The sequence below is a fragment of the Vigna unguiculata genome, chromosome 8 (assembly GCF_037176805.1).
Source record: "Vigna unguiculata cultivar grain cowpea cultivar isolate G323 ecotype 2 chromosome 8, ASM3717680v1, whole genome shotgun sequence".
NCBI classification, from domain to species: domain Eukaryota; kingdom Viridiplantae; phylum Streptophyta; class Magnoliopsida; order Fabales; family Fabaceae; genus Vigna; species Vigna unguiculata.
This window is the reverse complement of record NC_140799.1, coordinates 12794326-12813693: the sequence shown is the minus strand read 5'-3', so window position 1 is coordinate 12813693 and position 19368 is coordinate 12794326. Positions and strand designations below refer to the sequence as shown.

Sequence of the window (19368 nt, the reverse complement as noted above, 5' to 3'; positions counted from 1 at the left end):
GAGGGGTTGTCATTGTTTTCTCCGTGAGAGTAGAGAGAATGGTATGTAATTTTTCTTTTCCTTGAATAAATTATATTCATTGCCTATTATCTATTTTTGTTCCTTTATTTTCATCTTTTATTTTAGTTGTGAGTACTTGTGCTAGTACTCTGATACCCAATAGTGGTATCAGAGCCAGGTTCGTATGATTATATTTCGCTGCTATTGTCATTAGAATAGTGCTATGATAGTGGATAAAGTGTGGTAGTGTGAAAGTGCATGTCTAGGAAAGTTCTGGCTAGGAAAGACTTGGTACTTAAGCGTGTCCATTAGTGACCCACCTCTCTTTCCTGGCAATTACCTGGTGCACTGGTTCACGATCTGCCTCCATTGTTCCAGTAGACAGTACTATTCATAGTGAGAAGTGCATAAGTCGGTTTTAAAGCCATGACAACAAGATACGAGATAGAGAGGTTCAATAGGAAAATTTTCTCATTGTGGAAATTGAAGATGAAGGCAATTTTGAGAAAGGACAACGGTCTAGAAGCAATTGAAGGAAACTCAGGTGTTGCATTGTGTTTCGGAGGATCAGAATTATGTGTCAATTAAGTCTACGTGGATTCAATCCTACTGAAGTTTATCAGAAGAACAAGCAACATGAAGGCATATAATAAAGCATGGTATGAAGATTTGATTAATTTCATCAAAATCTTCAAGTGGGAGATTGTGAGAAAAGAAGTCACACATCGATGGGAACTTACTTTGGGGCTTACTTTTAATGTTAAAAAAAGAGCCCAGTGTTTCCTTAGGAAATCATCCCAAAGTCTCTCCCATCTTATTCCTTTTGTTTTATTTGGCTTGAGAGAAGAATTAAGAGAGAATAGTAGTTTCTCCCCTAAGAGAGAAGGTTAGTTTCTCCTTTAAGGTTCTCCTTTTATTAGTTTTTCCTATTTTCAAGAGAGGGGTTGTCATTGTTTTCTCCTTGGGATTAGAGAGAATGGTATGTAATTTTTCTTTTTCTTGAAGAAATTATATTCATTGCCTATTATCTATTTTTGTTCCTTTATTTTCATCTTTTATTTTAGTTGTGAGTACTTGTGCTCGTACTCTGATACCCAACAGCCCACACTTCCCATTATTTAACAATCCAATTATACTACTCTTTCCATTTGATAATAGCAAATTACCCAAATTCAATTTCCGCTGATGGATTCGCTAAGCAATAATTCACAATTCATCAATCCTATAGCCTCCTTACACTGTTTCATCCAATTTCATGGTCAATTACACTACAAATCAGTGAAATCCAACACTAGATCGTCTCCTAAGACCCAACCCTTGCTTTCCCACCAACAAACTCATGTAAAAACTCAGAGAAAAACACAAATCGAGCCACAGACTCGAGTCGCCTAGCAGTTCAACCAATACCGCCAGGACCTTCACCCAAAAAATACCAAATCTGGGTACAGTACCATGCGTCGCCTGGCAGCCAGGGAGGTGCCGCCAAGCGGTTCCGTTGCAGGAACCCAAATATGAGCCAAAAGTGTATGTGCCACGTGGCGGGCCGCCAGGCGGTTTCTGGAAAATTTCCATAAATGCAGATTTCAATGCAAACTGAAAATGGCCTATCATATACATGCTATAAATCATACAATTACGCATAACACATAAATAGAACGTGGTTTAGCTCCCCTAACCTAGTTCCCTTGGCTTAAATTTTGGAATTGTTGTGAATTCTCTCTTGATCCTCAATGATCTCTCCCTTTGGCTTTCTCTCCCAATTCAGCTTCAAAGCTTCACTCCAACCTTACAACTCTAAAAATTCGTGTTCTGTTTTCTGAGTACACTCACAGCTTGCCAAAACCCTTCTTCTTACCTCACATTGGCCTTTTAAAGGTGCCTTAAAGCTAGATAATTACCAAAAACGAATTTAAGGTTTAATGGCAATGTTTATTATCATTCATTGATTCTTTATGGTCCGTGTTTCAGCCTCCCTTGGCTGCCCATGCATCTAGGTTTCCCTTAACCCTCCAAATTCAAGCCAAAACCTAAAATAGCAAAAATAAAGTTTAATTTGGGTTCTCCAAGGCTTGAACCCATGATGAAGGATTGACGCCAACCAAGGATGGAGGCACATGCTTAAGAAGACTAAGCATGTTTAGAAAGGAAGTTCACTAATCCTTCATCCCTTTCATTTGTGTTTGTTATTTTTGATTCTTAAGTTGACTTAGTTGAATTAACTTTAGTTGACTTGTTGACTTTTGACTAGGTTTGACTTGTTGACTATAGTTGACTTGACTTAAGCCAACATGCTAATCTATGTTTGTTTGCTTTGTAGGTTAATTAGGAGTAAGAAAGCAATACTAGATGGCGCATGGTGATTGGGGAGCATAAATGATGTGGATGAGAGAGTAAAGCAAAGGCATAAAGCATAAAGTAAAAGGCATAAAACAAATGTACCTATGTACCTTTGGTCTCTTTTGTTTTTAGCACACTTTGGCTACTTTTTGGAGACATATGACACACATTCTTTGTCTCCTTTTGTGCTAGAACGAAATTAGCCTTGCACACACCATAGTTGGCTCTTTTGTCTCTCATTTTTGTAACCTTATTTGACCTAGTTTCTAGAAGCTAGGGTTAGGTTTTTGTAGAGATGGTATCTTTTATTTGCTTAGAGGCCCCTAAACTCTTCTATATAAGGGGTGCTCCTAGACATGTAAAAGGGTTGAACATTTTGAAGTAAAAACACTTTTGTGTCTCAACCATTTGTGAGAGTTTCCTCCCTTGGGAGTGAATACTTTTAAGCCTTATCTTGCATAGCAAGTGGCGGCACACATCCACTCACCTTCAAGGTTGCCATGGCTTCTAGCCTAGCCTTGTAGTGGCGTGCTTCTCACATTTTTACCATTTCTTTCCTTTCCATTTTATGTTTTCTTCTTCCTTTAATTGTTCTTGGTTTTCTATGGTTTATGTGCTTTCCATTTCCTTTTTGTTTTGAATCAATCAATCATCTTCTTCTCTAGAGCTTTGTGAAAGGAACCTTCACATCTAGATAGCTTGCTATCTTAATGTCCAATGGGGATTTCACTTAGCTTTCTTTATCAACTCACACAATATTCAATAATCTTAAAAAGAAACAATATAATCCTTGATCAACCCATAACCATACAAATGCCAAATCAATGTTCAACCATTTAACCAATTCATGTTTCATGATGATTAATATAATTAAATGATTATATCATTTCATAATCATGCTCAACATATATTTAAAAATAAAAACAAATAAATAACACACAATTGGCATACATAGGACTCGAAAGCAAGTCCTCTCACATAATAAAGTACTTTCAACCACTTGAGCTAGTACCTTTCCACATGATAGCAATCCGCATTAAATGCCTTAAAGGCTCATACTACCCGCATTTATTAAATAATTATTTAATTAATTATTCAAATTTCTCGGGTCTTACAGTTTCAACTACTGTTAACACAATTGCTATAAAAGACATAATTGAATTAGATTAATTGTTTCAACTTTGTGGTCCAGAAAATATAACACTTAGAAAATCATATTTGTGGTCTAAGTTTAAATTCCACGAAGCAATCAAATCCAAGAAACGAACACATAAGCATTGTGAATTGCAATAAATTTTGAGAAAAGTAACTACATAAATCATACACATTACTAGTCACAAGTTTAATGTCAAATTTAGTCTAAATTGGCATTCCTTCTTAGTTTAACCCTTTTAATTTTGTTTTACATGATTGAAATCTAAAATCTACAAAATACCTTGTGCTTCGTTAAGTGTGTGCTTTTGTATTACATATTTGAGTTCATACTTGTGCTTCCTTGTTGTTTCCTGATATTGGCTTGATTCCTACGTTGCTCTTTCATCATATTTTTTTCTTTGCCTTTGAATACATGAGATTGAAAGTTCAATATAAATATCATGCATCAGTTGTTGCATTTTGTTTCTGAGTTGCTAAGTTTGAATCTAGAAAAAGATAGCAAAAGAAAAGATGGAAAAGATAGAAAAAGAGAAAGAAACTCTAATTGTAACATCCCGTCAGGATATTACGAATTTTAATAATAAAATAACGAATTTAGCAACAACTGCATTTAATAATACCTCATTTGTCAAAAACGCGGGAAATTTAAATCATTTATTACTTCCAATTAAAATCCAAAATTCGTAGTTATGAACTAGAAATAACATACAAGCCTATCATAAGAGTTTACAATTTATTTCAAATCAAAATACATAAATACAAAACTCCCATGCTATCCTCGCTCCGAAGCTAAGCCTCACCGGAACCACTTGCATCAACTCAAGGGTTTCTCGTGTTCATTCGCCATCCCGAGCTCAACTCGAGGGATGCCATTTCGAGCTCAAGTCGAGGAATGCCACGTGCTTAACCCCTATCCCGAGCTCAACTCAAGGGATACGTTTCGAGCTTAACTCAAGGAACACTAGCAATTCCACCTTTGAAATATCACTAAAATCCCGTAGATCACGCCTTCAAACATCAAAACTCTAATATTGTTGTAGTAGAAATCGCCTGGCGGGGGACACGTACTGCCGGGCGCGGCCACTTCCAGACCGCCTGGTAGGCGACACACACCGCCAGGCACCAAGCGCCTCTGCACCACTGTCGTTGCACCTACCGCCTGGTAGAGATAACGCTACCACCAGGCGCCACACTCTCCTAGTCACCTTTGGTTCTACATCTATCGCCTGGCAGAGCCCTTTCGGCCGCTAGGCGACGCACCAATAATTATGCGCTATAGTTTTCTAGGCACCTACTTCAATTTGCACTCCCTCAGTTGGTTGTCAACCTCCCCCAATCAACCCTACCAAGTCAATTACGTTGAATTTAATGTTTGTATTTAGCCTTCAACGTACCTAAATCCTTATTAGACTTGTAATCAAGATTTCCCATGCTTAGACGTACTTGGCTTCCACCTTGCAAGTTCATGATCGGGCGCAGCCACTTCCAGACCGCCTGGTGGGGGACACACACCGCCAGGCGCCTAGCGCCTCTGCACCACTGTTGCTGCACCTACCGCCTGACAAAGATAACTCTACCGCCAGGCGCCACACTCTCTTAGTGACCTTTGGTTCTACATCTATCGCATGGCAGAGCCCTTCCGGCCGCTAGGCGACGCACCAATAATTATGCAGCTCTGGTTTTCTAGGCACCCAGTTCAATTTGCACTCCCTCAGTTGGTTGTCAACCTCCCCCAATCAACCCTACCAAGTGAATTACATCACATTTAATGTTTGTATTTAGCCTTTAAAGTACCTAAATCCTTATTAGACTTGTAATCAAGATTTCCCATGCTTAGACGTACTTGGCTTCCACCTTGCAAGTTCATGACCTGCATTGTTGATCTTTGCACTCTCCATCTCATGCTCTGCCTCTTATCCTAATCTCTATCCAATTTATCCCATATTTCTTTTAACACTGGAAGGGTTCGCGAATCACTTTCCCAAGTTCCCTCGCTGCATGTCCACACACCAAGCATCTGGTCTGACGCCCGTCGCCTGGCAGCCATACAAATGCCGCTAGGTGGTGCTTAATATTCTGGAGACATTCTAGAAATTCAAGCACCCGAGAACCCCAACTTTTTCCCAGTTTTCATTTTGCTCTTAGGTTCCCCTCAATTTACACTTAATCTTGCTCATTATAATCAAATTCCAAACTAAATGCATCCATTAACATTTTCCACATCAATTTACAAACTCATTGTTCATGGTTCAATCAAATCCAAGGATTCCAACTCTAACTATATCTCATAGCAATTTCATACACTTTAACCATCCATCTCATGTAATTCAACAATATAATCCACTCAAATAACCTACAATATATGGAACCCTTTGTTTCCCGATGTGGACTTTACCCAGTCACGTAGAAACATAAAGATTGAATCAAAATAGTCTCAATTAAAAGTGAGAACTTTTAGATTATCCATAGTAAATTCAACCAAAGTACAGTCTCAATCAAATTTTACTATGCCTAATCATGTCTATTCTTTTATCTCCTCACCAAATAAAAAGCTTAATTAATCAAAATAAAGTCTCAATTAATTTTCGTTAGAGTAAATACCTTTAATCAAAGTAAAGTTTCAATTATTGGTAAAAACTCATTTAATCACATGAAAGTTTCTAAATAAAATCAAAGTAAAGTCTCAATTAGATTTAAAAACCCTTGTACTCATATGATCAACATGCATATAGATTTAATATCATTACTTTTTATGTGATTCAAAGATAAAAGACATAGATGAATGAAAACCTCAACAATAATAAAAAAGAACAAAGAATTATTTCATTCTAACCTCAGAATCCATAATGAAATTACAATGGAATCAACCCAAGAAGTTTAGCACTCCATGAAACACAAAATAAAATAAAGATAGAAGAATGGAGAGAGAGAAAGGAAACGAAATTAGGCCCCCCTAAGAGTTCCAAAACTCCGAAGTCCCGAGCTTGTCTTTCTGCTTCTCCCTTGGTCTCTTTATATAAGAATTGGACTAGACTTTTCGGTTGCTAAAACCTCTCAAATATCTTTTAAAATAAAGATAAACATAAATATTCAAAGATATTTGGAGAGATCTAAACTAACTTACAAATATAGTTTGGTTAATAATTTATGATATTTGCATTAATTTTCTTAATAAGCTATTTTTAATCTTGTAGTCCAAATTTGCAGAGATATCCAAAAATATCAATATTTGCAATTAAACCCCTCTCCTTTGACCAGTCTTTGACTTTTAGATAATATTTGACCAACTTTGACCATTTCAGTGTCCATTAAGACGCTGACACGTGGCAGCCTTCTTCTCTCTCCAGAATTAGGGTTTCACTCTCACACTCTTCTCCAACCCTTGGTTGCGCGGCTGACGGCAAAGGCGCGGTTGTGCGAGGTTCTGGTGCTGTTCCGACGAGCGCGGTGGCTGCCATGGTTCGTTCTCGCTCACAGTGGCATGGACGGCGCTGCAATGCGTTCGCTGGTGCATCGCGAGTCCAGACATTGACGATGGTGGCTCACGGTAGCGCGAGGTGTTGATGGTGGCAGCCGCGAGAACGTGAATGGCGGCCGGCACTACAGTTGCGTGATGGATGCAGGTGGTTGACGGTGGCAGATCTGTGGATGTTGAACACTGCTGCATCAACAAACGTTAAAATATCCAAAAATAATATATGCAACTAAAAATCACTTTTTAAGACATTTTTATCACACATGCTCAAATAGCCTAATTATTAGAATTATCAATTAAATCACTCTTTAAACACACAAATTCAATTAAATACCCAGAATTAAACATTAAATGAGGGCAAAAATACGCACTCATCATACCCACACACTTATCCTTTTGCGCTCCTAGGCAAAAGATTAAATGTATATGTTCTCTCCAAAATTCACAGTGTCTTGGCTTGTGTTTTCACTCAAAATACTCATGTAAGTAAACTCATTACCATGCAAATACCAAATCAATGCACAACCTTTAAGCCAATTCACGTTTCTTGATGATTAACATAATCCTATAGTTATCTCATCATTCAACGTGATCAATCATACATTAAAAACAATAATAATTAAATAACACATAAAATGCATACATAGGACTCAAACCCAAGTCCTTTCACACAATTAAGTACTCTCAACCACTTAAGCTAGTACTTTTCCACGTCATACAATTTAGAATTTAATGCCATAAAGGCTCCCACTACCTGCATTTATTAATAAATTAATTATTTAATTAATTAAATTTTGCGAGTCTTACACTAACAGTTAGAGAGGAAGAAATTCTAAGCTTGAAGAAGCTAAAAGAGCTAGAGATGAGGAAGCTAAGAGATCTCACAAGGAGGCAGCTACGAAAGCACGAGAGGAAAAATATAAGAAAAAGGAGAAGGAAAGAAGAAATAGGGAGGAGGAGTAAAGGATAGAACATGAAGAAAAAAAAGAAAAGAGAATTGGATGAGAGAGAAGAGAGAGAAAACATAGCGCTTAAGAGAATAGTGAAAGAGGAAAATAAATCCTACTCAAGGTGAAGTGTTACTAAACGCATTTCGCACTTCCCCTATTATATTTGAATCAGAAATTTTAAAGGGAGTTTTCAAATCTATTAACTCTTCTCATTTCATTAATGATTTTATTTCTTAATTCCAACAATTACTCTTAAAGAGTTTTTAACTCCTGTTTCACTCCCTATTGTTTTAAACTCCTCGGTAGATTTTAAAACATCACACTTTGAGTTAATGTTGCCTCACAGGTTAGAACTAACTCAAAGTGGACAAAAACATTTCAAAAATACAATAAGGCTTTTTTCATCTATTCCTTCATTCACAAATATTTTTTTTTTGTGGCATAGAAACTTATTTAAATTTTGTTTGATGGTTATTGTAGATGCATCTTTGATTTAGGAGGAGATACGAAGCCAAAGTTGTGGTTCCTTAATAAACCTTTCCGATCTGAGGACATATTGTCTTCAAGGGGGAGGGAATGATGGAAACACATCCAAGGAGCTGCAACATAGGGCCAATGTTATTTTTTTTGTTTTGTAAAAATATAAATAAGTCATTTCTTTATGCCTTGTATTTTGTCCAACCTTACATTTCTTTTGGATTGTGTATTGTAGTCATTTTAGTGTGACAACCTTAATTTAATCGATTATGTAAGTAGCATAATCAATTAAATCGGGCAGTGTTTTACAAAGTGTGCAGTTTGAGCTTTCTAGCATAAGTTCTTGTGTGACCAAGCTTCGCAAATAGATTAGGGTTCATTTGGGTTAGCTTGGGCCCCAAGGAACCCTAGAACCCTATAGCTGAAATGTCTATATCTTCGATGCCAAAGGTGAGATAAATTTTCAGTGCTTGTGGGAAAACACTAATTAGATTATGTTGGGGAAGTCAAAGATTGAGGCAAAAGAGTAAACATCCTATTGCCACTCATGTTGGTTTAAATTATTAGCCCTTTTTCTAATTGAAATATCTCTTAAATTCTTCCCTTGATCAAAAAATAGTCAAAGTTTTGTCTTGTAGTTGTGTTATGCTTAAGAGATTATTTTTCTGCTCTAGAATATAATATATTTCAGTGACTATGAGATTTAATCCATCTAATGGAAGCTTAACACTTCCTTTATCCCATCACATTCATCTTAGTGTTGTTTCCCAATTTTACTGAATGGTGAAAGTTTTCATCCAACTGATGGAACATAGTTGGATCACCACACAAGTGATTTGAACACCTTGAATCAAGAAACCATGCATATTTTCTTTAGTCTCATACGACTCCACATAAGACATCATAAGCATATATTCTCTTTTTCTCTTCTCTTGATAATTTGCTTCTTAATTCTCAGGACATTCATAGTGAAAATGTCCAAGCTTATGACATTGGTAACACTCTACAGTTGCGTTGTTGAAATATTTTTGGCCACTTTCTCATCCTCTTCCTCTTCCTTTATGGGCACCTTTAACATGTCATCTTTCTCTTCCAAACTTCACATTCAAGGCTTGTTCCTCTCCATTGCGTCTCTAAAATTTTTGTTCATGCACTATTAATGAGCTTTGTAAATCATCAATAAAAAGGGCATCAATGTTCTTGGACTTCTTAATACAACATACAATATAATCGAACATCTTAGTTAAAGTTCTCCATAAATTATCATTCTGTTGGCCTTTATCAAGACCCTATAGAAATACTCTGTCACTATTTCTCTAGATTTCATCTCAAGAACTTCAAAATCTTTGCGGAAGGCTTAAAGGTGAGAACTCTTGACCCTTTCATTGCCTTCAAACTTTTTCTTTACAGCATCCCATACCTTTTTAGAAGTGTCCTTCTTGAGAATGGTTTAAAGAACAATTTGATCGATAGCTTGAAAAAGATAGTTCTTCACTTTAAGATTATTCAGTTTCATCTCATTGTCTTTTTTTGTTGTGCTTTTGTTTGTACTTTGCCTCCTACTGTCGCAGTATACACTACAAGAAAAACATAATTGCATTTCACTTTCCCCTCCCCCAATTTCAGTTTCGTCCCACATTGCATACAAAATACCAAGGTCTCTACATTGACACTGGCTTGGGAAACTCGTCATTGCTCATTGTGATTGCCCTGGTATGACATTGTCGTTGCCTGTCGTGAAACAACCGTGATATTGCATTCGTGGGTTGAGCGATCTCAACAAGGGTCGTCGTCATCCTCCCTCAATCTCATAAGCATTGGCCGCTAGTGGTAAGTCTCTGTCTCACCAGCCATTTAGGTTTTGTGGTTTATTTCTCCGTCTTTCTCACTCTCGTTGGATTGTGCTTCCCAGGCCAATAGTGGCATGCATTGAAGCAGCATTATTGGGAGGCTTCAGCGAGAGAGTTGAGTTATTGCTAGATGTGTCCATTTTCCCATTTCTCTCTCGAGCCTTAATTGAGTCTTAATTAAGTGTTATGTTCTGTTTTTGGTTAGATGAAGTTGTTTGATTAAGGATATCGTTGTGTTCATTCCTGATTTTGTGTAGTTCTATTTTTGATTATTTTGCACTTTATACTTGTTTTTGTTTTGTATGCAATGGTTGCGTGAATATAATGAGGTAGCTATTTAGAAAAAGGTGATACTTGGATTCCCATAGGAATCAGCGATACCATAATATGCACGCCATACTTGAATTCCTAAAACAGATTTCCCAAAACACATTGGTGTGTAAAAAACAATTTCCATTATATATTAGAAGTATTTTAATAAATAGTCCCAATTTTATTTCAACTATTTTAGTATAATATATTTATTCTAATTAGTATCTTTAAAATAAAACTATTAATATAAAATTCAAAATATGATTGCCTAATATATAAATAAAATTAAAAATAATATTGTAAAATTAATTTAAATGGTTTCACTTTTATATTTCCACACCTAAAAAAGTATGACCACATTTTCATAATTGTGGCTTAAAATAATAAGCAACAAAAAAAATCGTTCTGTTATGCTGGCTACAAACCCATGTAATGTATCATTAATTTCTTAAGTGCCATCCATCCAGGTTCTGATCATTATCTTCTTCCAGCCCCTCTTTTAACTCCACATTCCAACCAAGACCATTACACATCTCCTCTATAGTCCTATCTTCCCCACTTACACTAACTCTTTCACCCAAGTTATGTCCACCTCATGCATCAATTGCATTTCCTTCAACCAATAATTATAATATAATATTGAGTCACTTTATAATACTTCTTATAGATACATATTATGATAATTATGTAAACTTACAAAAATAGCATTATTACTTTAGGAAACATGCAAAACCTAGTTCTTAAAAACATGGATTTAGACTCAATTTAATCCAACCTCCATATTCTTCCATTCATTTCTATCATATTACTAGTTAATCTAATATGGTACAACAAGTGAATGCACATAACTTATGCATCATGTTTAATCAATCAGCAGAGGCGGAGCATGATAGGAGCAGGGAGGGGCCTAGGCCCCCCCAAATATTTTTATTTTTTTCAAAATTATATATCCATTTTCTTTAATTTTTAAAAATTTTGAAAATTTTAAAATTATAAATAGTATATTTTAAAAATTGATGATAATTAAATTGTGGCTCTTTATTTCTTTTATAAAATACAATATTTAATGTTAATAAATAATAAAACATAAAATCCAATATAATAAAAAATAAAAAAATATTTAGGTTTAATTAGTCTTCTAGTATCTGTTTTCGTCTAAAAATATCAAATTGCCATTAAATTGAAACTAAAAGAATTGGAAGATCAACTTACATTTTTTGAAACAATAACTAAAAGAGTAATTAAACCAAACATTTATTAAAATATTTTTTATGTTCTTCTATCATTGGCTTTTAAAATTTTGACAAAATTGTACTCATCTCTCACTATCATATGTTTTTTTTTTGAAGAAAAAATGAAGTTAGACACATACTCAATATATTTGTTCTCATTTCTCATCTGTTTCCTTCATTTCTCGAAGAAAAAAAATGTCACTCTCTCTTGTCTTTCCTGATGATGAAATCTTACTTTAATAGTTATTAAAATTATTTTTTATCTCATGAGTCTTTTGTATACTTACTTTTTATGATTATAGAAGAAAAAAAAATCATGTATTATGTGTTTTTTTATAACTGATTTTTAATTGTGACTTGATTATAATATATTTTTCTTCCTAATACTTATGTCTCTCCATATTTTATTAGATTATGATTAATTATTTTTTAATATATTTAAAAAAAACATATTGATGAAGAATAAAATAATGAATTTATTTTGTAGAAGTTGTAAAAGGGAAGCTACACGTGAAGATGAAAACAAGTTAAATTATATTTCTTCACAACTTTTAAAGTATTTAAAGCATTATACTAATAATAGAATCTAACGATCCAATTGATTTATAGAAGAGTATTTTTTAAAGTGTTATACTAATGGTCGAATCAAATGATCAAAAAATTATATTATTCTGTGTAACATCCCTAAGGAATATTACTAAAATTAAATAAATAAAATTTCCAATTAAAATAAATACCACATTGATTATAACTATTTCCCAAAAACGCAGGAAATATAAAACTTTAAAATAACTGTCGTAAACCAGGAGTCCATACATATAAAACTGAAATAAAGTTCAATGGCTCCCGAAATGATTACATAATTATCTCAAAAACCAAAATAATAATACATGTACAAAAATCCCCAAGATAGCCCACGCTCCGAGTCTAAGCTTCTCCTGGCTCACCTGTCAAATCATCTGCTCCCGGATAACAAGATATTCGATCATCGCCACACACACACAGACAGGGTGAGCTATGCACAATAAAACATAAACAGATATATATGAAATAAATATGCTTCCCCACCCAAATCGTATAAGTACAAAACCCATAATTTCCAATCACCCAACCATGACCTCATAGTCCTTCATGAGTCATATGCATGAACTAGGTCTTGGGACTTCCCTGTGCTCCCACGAAACTAACTCATTCGTGGTCCAACCCTATGAGCCTATCCCGCTCATAGTCCTGCCATACAGACTCCTCGCCTGTAGTATAAACAGTCAAGTCTCACACTTGGACCCTGGCACGCACACAATCACCATACTATGGACTCCTCGCCCAATAGTAGCCGACGGGAACATCACAGTTCCTTGCCCATCGTGCGCCCGACACATGCAATCACCATACTAAGGACTCCTCGCCCATTAGTAGCCGACGGGACCTCAACCAGTTCCATGCCCATCATGTGTCCAACCACCGAGCACATCCCAGACCCCTATTGGACTTAGTCCCTCAAGCCCAAACACCAACCACATGCAAACACATCCTATCCTTAGCATAAAATAGCCAACTCATTCTCAAAGGCATGAAAATCATATCAATTCACTTAAACTCGCTTAAGCTAGGGACCTTTCGCCCAGGCTAAGCCCTCAGCCTCGCTTAAGCTAGCTCACCTCACCTGAGCGAGCTTTAAACCACAACCACATCAAGTTATCTCGCTTAGGCAAGATCCGCTCGCCTGGGCGAGCCACACATTCGCCCAAAACCACAACAAAACCTCGCCTAGACGAGTATTCAACCAAACACACAAGAACACACTTCAAGAACTCGCTTAGGCGAGCCACTCTCGCCTAGGCGAGGGTGTCCATCGCTCAAAGCTCAAAACCTCCCGTCTGGGCGAGATATCGCGCTCAAAATGGTACCAATCTTCATCGTGATCTCGCTTAGGCGAGCTAGTCTCGCCTAAGCGAGACTGTGTTTCGCGCAAACCTCATCCTGGTCGTCTGAGCGAAATGCTCGACTTTGCACGCTGAGTGGACTCCTGCAACTCTCGCCTGGGCAAGCAGGGGTTGCTTGGGCGAAACTTACAGGGTTTCGCCATTGTCCATACGCCAAAATACCCAAAGCCAATACCAAAATCACCAATTATGCATTTCCAACAATTAGACACAATACACAAATATATATACATGACTTAGGCACAATTTAGTTCCCAGAAATTCAAGTCAAACCACAAACAATATTCACAGTGTAGGAAACTCTCACATTTGTACGATTCCATGAGCAACTTCATAAAACAATTATCACAGTACCCAAACCCCCTAATCTCCATCATAAAAAGATCTGAATTTCCAGGCATAAATCCCTCAAATCACATACATATAACTATAGTACGAAAAAATAGAGTTCAACTCCCCTAACCTGGATTATTGGATGAAAGATTAAGATGAGGAATTCCTTGATTCGCACTCTCCCTCTTAGTCCAGCCCTTGTACCCTCACAACTCTTCTCCCACTCTCAAATTCGTGCTTCTCACAAGAGTCAATTCCCAGCAATGCCAAAACCCTTCCCCTTTACCTAATTTTGGCTTTTATAGGTGTCTTTAAGGTGGGTATTAAAAATAAAACGAGTTTGGGCTTAGGGTGGGTTTTAATTCCTCTTAATATCAATTATTTGATAGTTTTTCCAACCCTCTTGGCTGCACTCTCAAATTCGTGCTTCTCACAAGAGTCAATTCCCAATAATGCCAAAACCCTTCCCCTTTACCTAATTTTGGCTTTTTTATAGGTGCCTTTAAGGTGGGTATTAAAAATAAAACAAGTTTGGGCTTAGGGTGGGTTTTAATTCCTCTTAATATCAATTATTTGATAGATTTTCCAACCCTCTTGGCTGCCCCCATTCTGCTAGGTTCTCTACACTTCCACATTCACTCCCATCCAAGTTTAATAAAAATAAAGGTTAAGTTCTGTCTACCAAGGTTTGAACCCGTGACCTTCCACCCACAATGAGAAAGCATACCCACTATGCCAAACCACATTTGGTGATATACACAATCAATCATAAGTTTACAATACCAACCACCTGCTCATACATATTCTTAAAAATTAATAACACAACAATCACACATAATTGACATACTTAGGACTCAAACCCAAGTCCTCTACCACAAACCAAGTACTCTCAACCACATGAGCTAGTACTTTTCCACACACATTAAACCGCAATTAATGCCATAAAGGCGTCTTCTACCCGCATTTATTAATTAATTAATTAATTAATTTTCCCGAGTCTTACAATTCCCCCACCTTTAAAAGTTTTCGTCCTCGAAAATAGAACTTACCAACAAAGAGGTGAGGATAAGACTTCCTCATGAGTTCCTCCATCTCCCAAGTCATCTCTTGAGTCGCCTCGTCCCAGAGAACCTTTACCGTTTTCAACTCCTTACCTCTCAATTGCTTGACCTGAGTATCCAATATGCGCACCGGTCCAACTGGCATAGTCAGATCCTCGCGTACTTGCACCTCATCTGACTCCAAAACATGATCTGGACTTGCAATGTATTTCCTCAACTAGGAGACATGAAACACATTATGCAAATTGGATAGGTGAGGTGGTAAAGCGATTTCATACGCCACTGCTCCTATTCTCCGTGTAATCTGATAGGGCCCTATAAACCTCGGAGTCAACTTCCTCGATTTAAGAACCCTTCCGATACCTGTGGTTGGCGTCACCCGGAGAAACACATGGTCTCCTTCATCAAACTCAAGTGGCCGTCTCCTCTTATCTGTATAGGACTTTTGCCTACTCTGAGTTGCTCTCATCCGGTCTTGGATCAACTTGACCTTACTGGTCATCTGTTGCAAAAACTCAGGGCTAAGCACAAAGGCTTCACCGTCCTGATACTAGCACAATGGAGTTCTACACCTTCTTCCGTACAATGCTTCATAGGGCGCCATGCCAATACTAGAATGGTAACTATTATTGTAGGTGAACTCCACCAAAGGTAGCACATCGTTCCAGTTTCCCATGTGATCCAACACACAAGACCTCAATAAGTCCTCTAGAGATTGGATGATTCGCTCAGACTCTCCATCCGTCTGAGAATGATACGCTGAACTCATTCTCAGTTGTGTACCCAAGGCTGCCTGCAATGATTGCCAAAACCGTGATGTGAATCTAGGATCCCGATCTGACACTATGCTTTCGGCACTCCATGCAATCTCACCACCTCTCGCACATACAACTCCGCTAACTTGTCCATCGACCACTTCTGATTCATAGGCAAGAAATGTGCACATTTTGTCAGTTTGTCTACTATCACCCAAACTGAATCATGACCCTTCGTCGACCTCGGAAGATGTGTCACAAAATCCATAGAGATACTATCCCACTTCCACTGAGGTACATCTAGTGGTTGCAGTGTACCTCCCGGCCTTTGGTGTTCAATTTTGGCCTTTTGACATACCAAACACTGGGCAACAAAGTCCGCTACGTCTGCCTTCATACCATTCCACTAAAAGGACTCCTTTAAATCCTTATACATCTTAGTCATACTGGGATGTATGCTAAGACGGCTCTGGTGACCCTCCTTCAGTATCTGCCTCCTGAAATAAGACCCTCCTGGTACACACACTTTACCTTTAAATCGTAGAATGTCGTCCTCTCCCTTCTGATAATCCTTCCCTTTTTCAGTACCTAACCTCCCCACAAACTGTTGCAATTCCAAGTCATGCCCTTGGGCCACACGAATTTCATTCAAAAATTCATTAGTAACTCTTAGCAAGCTACACTGTATCGAGCTTGACCCAAACTGCATCCCCAGGTTCATATCTCGGAGTTTCTTAATCAACTCTAACTCTTTTATCATCATGCAAGATACGTGCATCTTCTTCCGACTCAGCGCATCGGCTACAACATTTGCCTTGCCCGGATGATAGAGCAATTCGAAGTCATAGTCTTTCAAATACTCCATCCACCTGCGTTGCCTCATATTCAACTCTTTTTGGTCAAATAAGTACTTCAAGCTTTTGTGGTCACTGAATACTCGAAACTGAGAGCCGTATAAATAATGCCTCTAAGACTTAAGAGCAAACACTATGGCAGCTAGCTCCAAGTCATGAGTCGGGTAATTCTTCTCATGCACCTTCAGTTGACGAGAAGCATATGCCACTGCCCTCTCTTCTTGCATCAATACACACCCCAGACCTTGATATGATGCGTCACAGTACACCTCAAACATCTTCTCGGTATCTGGAATTACTAGCACTGGAGCAGTAGTCAAACATTTCTTCATTTCCTCAAAACACTCTTCACACTGCTCGGTCTAAGAGAATGGCTGATCTTTTCTTGTCAGCTGCGTCAATGGGTTCACTTTCTTTGAAAACCCCTCCACAAACCTCCGACAGTAACCTGCTAGACCCAAGAAACTTCGCACCTCAGTCACTGTCTTAGGCCTTTCCTAGTTAAGCACTGTTTCAATCTTAGCCGGGTCTACTGCAATACCCTTAGCTTAGATGACATGTCCAAGAAACTGTACCTCCTCTAGCCAAAATTCACACTTGGACAACTTCCCATACAACTGGTGTTCTCTGAGTATCTTCAACACGACCCTCAAGTGATCGGCATGTTCCTCCCGTGTCCTCGAGTAGATAAGAATGTCATCAATAAAGACAACAACAAACTTATCCAACCAAGGTCCGAAAATGCGATTCATGTAATCCATGAATACTGCTGGTGCATTCGTCACTCCAAATGGCATCACCACATATTCATAGTGGACGTATCATGACCTAAATGCTGTATTTTGCACATCCTTCAGTCGCACTAGAATTTGGTGGTATCCCGATCTCAAGTCGATTTTGGAGAACACCCCTGCTCCCTTCAACTGATCTAGCAAATCGTCGATCCTTGGCAGCGGATATTTGTTTTTAATAGTCAGCTTATTCAGCTGCCTATAATCCACACATAGCTGCGAACTCCCGTCCTTCTTCTTTACCAACAAAACTGGAGCTCCCCAAGGTGAAGCGCTCGGTCGAATGAATTGCTTCTCCAATAGCTCCTTAATTTGCTTTTTGAGTTCTGCAAGCTCAGCCGGTGCCATTCTGTACGGAGCCATAGACACTAGACCTGCACCAGGAATGAGGTCAATGGTGAAGTCAATGTCTCGACTCGGCGGCAACCCAGGTACTTCATCTGGGAACACATCTGCATATTCATTAGCCAACGGTATAGCCTGAATCACTTCCGCCACACTTTTCTTCTCTGGCTTGGCCACCACCATAAAACACACAGCCCCATCTTGTAATGCTTTCTTCGCTTCCCGAGATGATATCAATCCCAACCCTTCATGCTCTGGGAATACCAAACTGCGCCGTCCACAATCGATTAGGATGTGATTGATAGACAACCAGTCCATTCCCAATATCACGTCCAGTCCCTCCAAGGGCAAGCACACCAAGTTTACCTTGTATTTGTGACCTGCCACCACAGACTGAACTGGTAGCTACCTGGCCCGAGGAAGGAGTTGAAACAAGCAACTCACATCCCAAGTCACGTGTCACCAGACTCAATCGTCCCACACAGGCATTAGAAATAAAGGAATGGGTTGCGCCAGAATCAAATAAAACTAATACCTCATGCCCCATAAGTAAACAAGACTCAAGTATAAGATTACCTGAATGAGTCGCCTCGGTACATGTCATGGCAGAAACTCGCCCAGCTGCTCGTGCTCGTTCTGCTGGCGAGGCTACTACTGGTTTCTTTGCACTAGGACTCTTTTTCTTAGGGCAGTTGTTAGCAAAATGGCCCAATTTGTCGTAGATGAAGCACTTACGACGATCACCGGATCCCCTTACTCCATTGGTCAATTGTGGGCAGTTTCTCTTCAGATGAGGCCCGCCACAATGATAGCAAGTGGGACCCCCAGATGTCTGTGGCCAACTATACGGCTTCTTCATTTGCCGCGCCTCTACGACACTCCTCTGGTGTCTGCTCACCATTGGGCCAGGGCCCTTCTCCAAATGCTCGGCACTCTTGGCTTGTTCCACCAAGACGGGAAATCTCCTCTCTCGTAAAGGAGTCACCACCTTCTTAAGTTCATGTTTGAGTCATCGCTCAAACTTCAAACATTTCCACTCCTCTGTCATATTCTGAGAAGAAAATCTCGCCAGATACTCAAACCTATTCACGTACTCCTGCACAGTCATGTCCCCCTACTGCAGTGTGAGGAACTCTGCCTCCCTGTCCTGTCTGGCGATGTCGGGGAAATATTTCTCCAAGAACCGCGTCCTGAAGCTAGTCCACTTCACTTGTTCATCTTGGGTCTGCATCTGTTGTTGCATACCCGCCCACCAATACTCAGCATCACCATTCAGGAGGTAGGTGGCAAAAAGGAGTTTCTGCTCATCTGCGCAGCTCATCACCATGAATATCTTCTCACACTTACGAAGCCAGGCCTCCGCTTCATCAGGAGATGCTTTGCCAGTGAACTCAGCTGGCTTGTGGCGTAGGAAGTCCTCCACAGTTGGCACCCTAACCGGTGTAATTGCTGCCCTGGGCTGTGTTTCTACCGGTGTCTGCATCGCATCCACCATCCA

General features: G+C 38.6%; 2 protein-coding genes across 2 annotated transcripts; both read right to left on the bottom strand.

The window, feature by feature from the left end:
- Positions 1-15063: 15063 nt before the first annotated feature.
- LOC146884164 (uncharacterized) lies at positions 15064-15627 on the bottom strand. The gene is made up of 2 exons (XM_085665876.1): positions 15478-15627; positions 15064-15342 (listed from the first exon to the last, which is right to left on the bottom strand). The coding sequence occupies exons 1-2, from the start codon at positions 15625-15627 to the stop codon at positions 15064-15066; spliced, it is 429 nt and encodes a 142-aa protein (XP_085522002.1).
- A 2490-nt stretch (positions 15628-18117) lies between these two features.
- Positions 18118-18978, bottom strand: LOC146884163 (uncharacterized). The gene is made up of 2 exons (XM_085665875.1): positions 18940-18978; positions 18118-18858 (listed from the first exon to the last, which is right to left on the bottom strand). The coding sequence occupies exons 1-2, from the start codon at positions 18976-18978 to the stop codon at positions 18118-18120; spliced, it is 780 nt and encodes a 259-aa protein (XP_085522001.1).
- Between the last annotated feature and the right edge of the window lie 390 nt (positions 18979-19368).

Bases quoted from the DNA above. Each gene is read 5' to 3' on its own strand.
- LOC146884164 (XM_085665876.1), bottom strand. From the start codon at position 15,627: ATGACCAGTAAGGTCAAGTTGATCCAAGACCGGATGAGAGCAACTCAG. The intron at 15,343-15,477 runs GTTCTTAAATCG...CATGTCTCCTAG, and splicing joins CAACCACAGGTATCGGAAGG to TTGAGGAAATACATTGCAAG.
- LOC146884163 (XM_085665875.1), bottom strand. From the start codon at position 18,978: ATGACTGTGCAGGAGTACGTGAATAGGTTTGAGTATCTG. The intron at 18,859-18,939 runs GCGAGATTTTCT...GAACTTAAGAAG, and splicing joins TGAATAGGTTTGAGTATCTG to GTGGTGACTCCTTTACGAGA.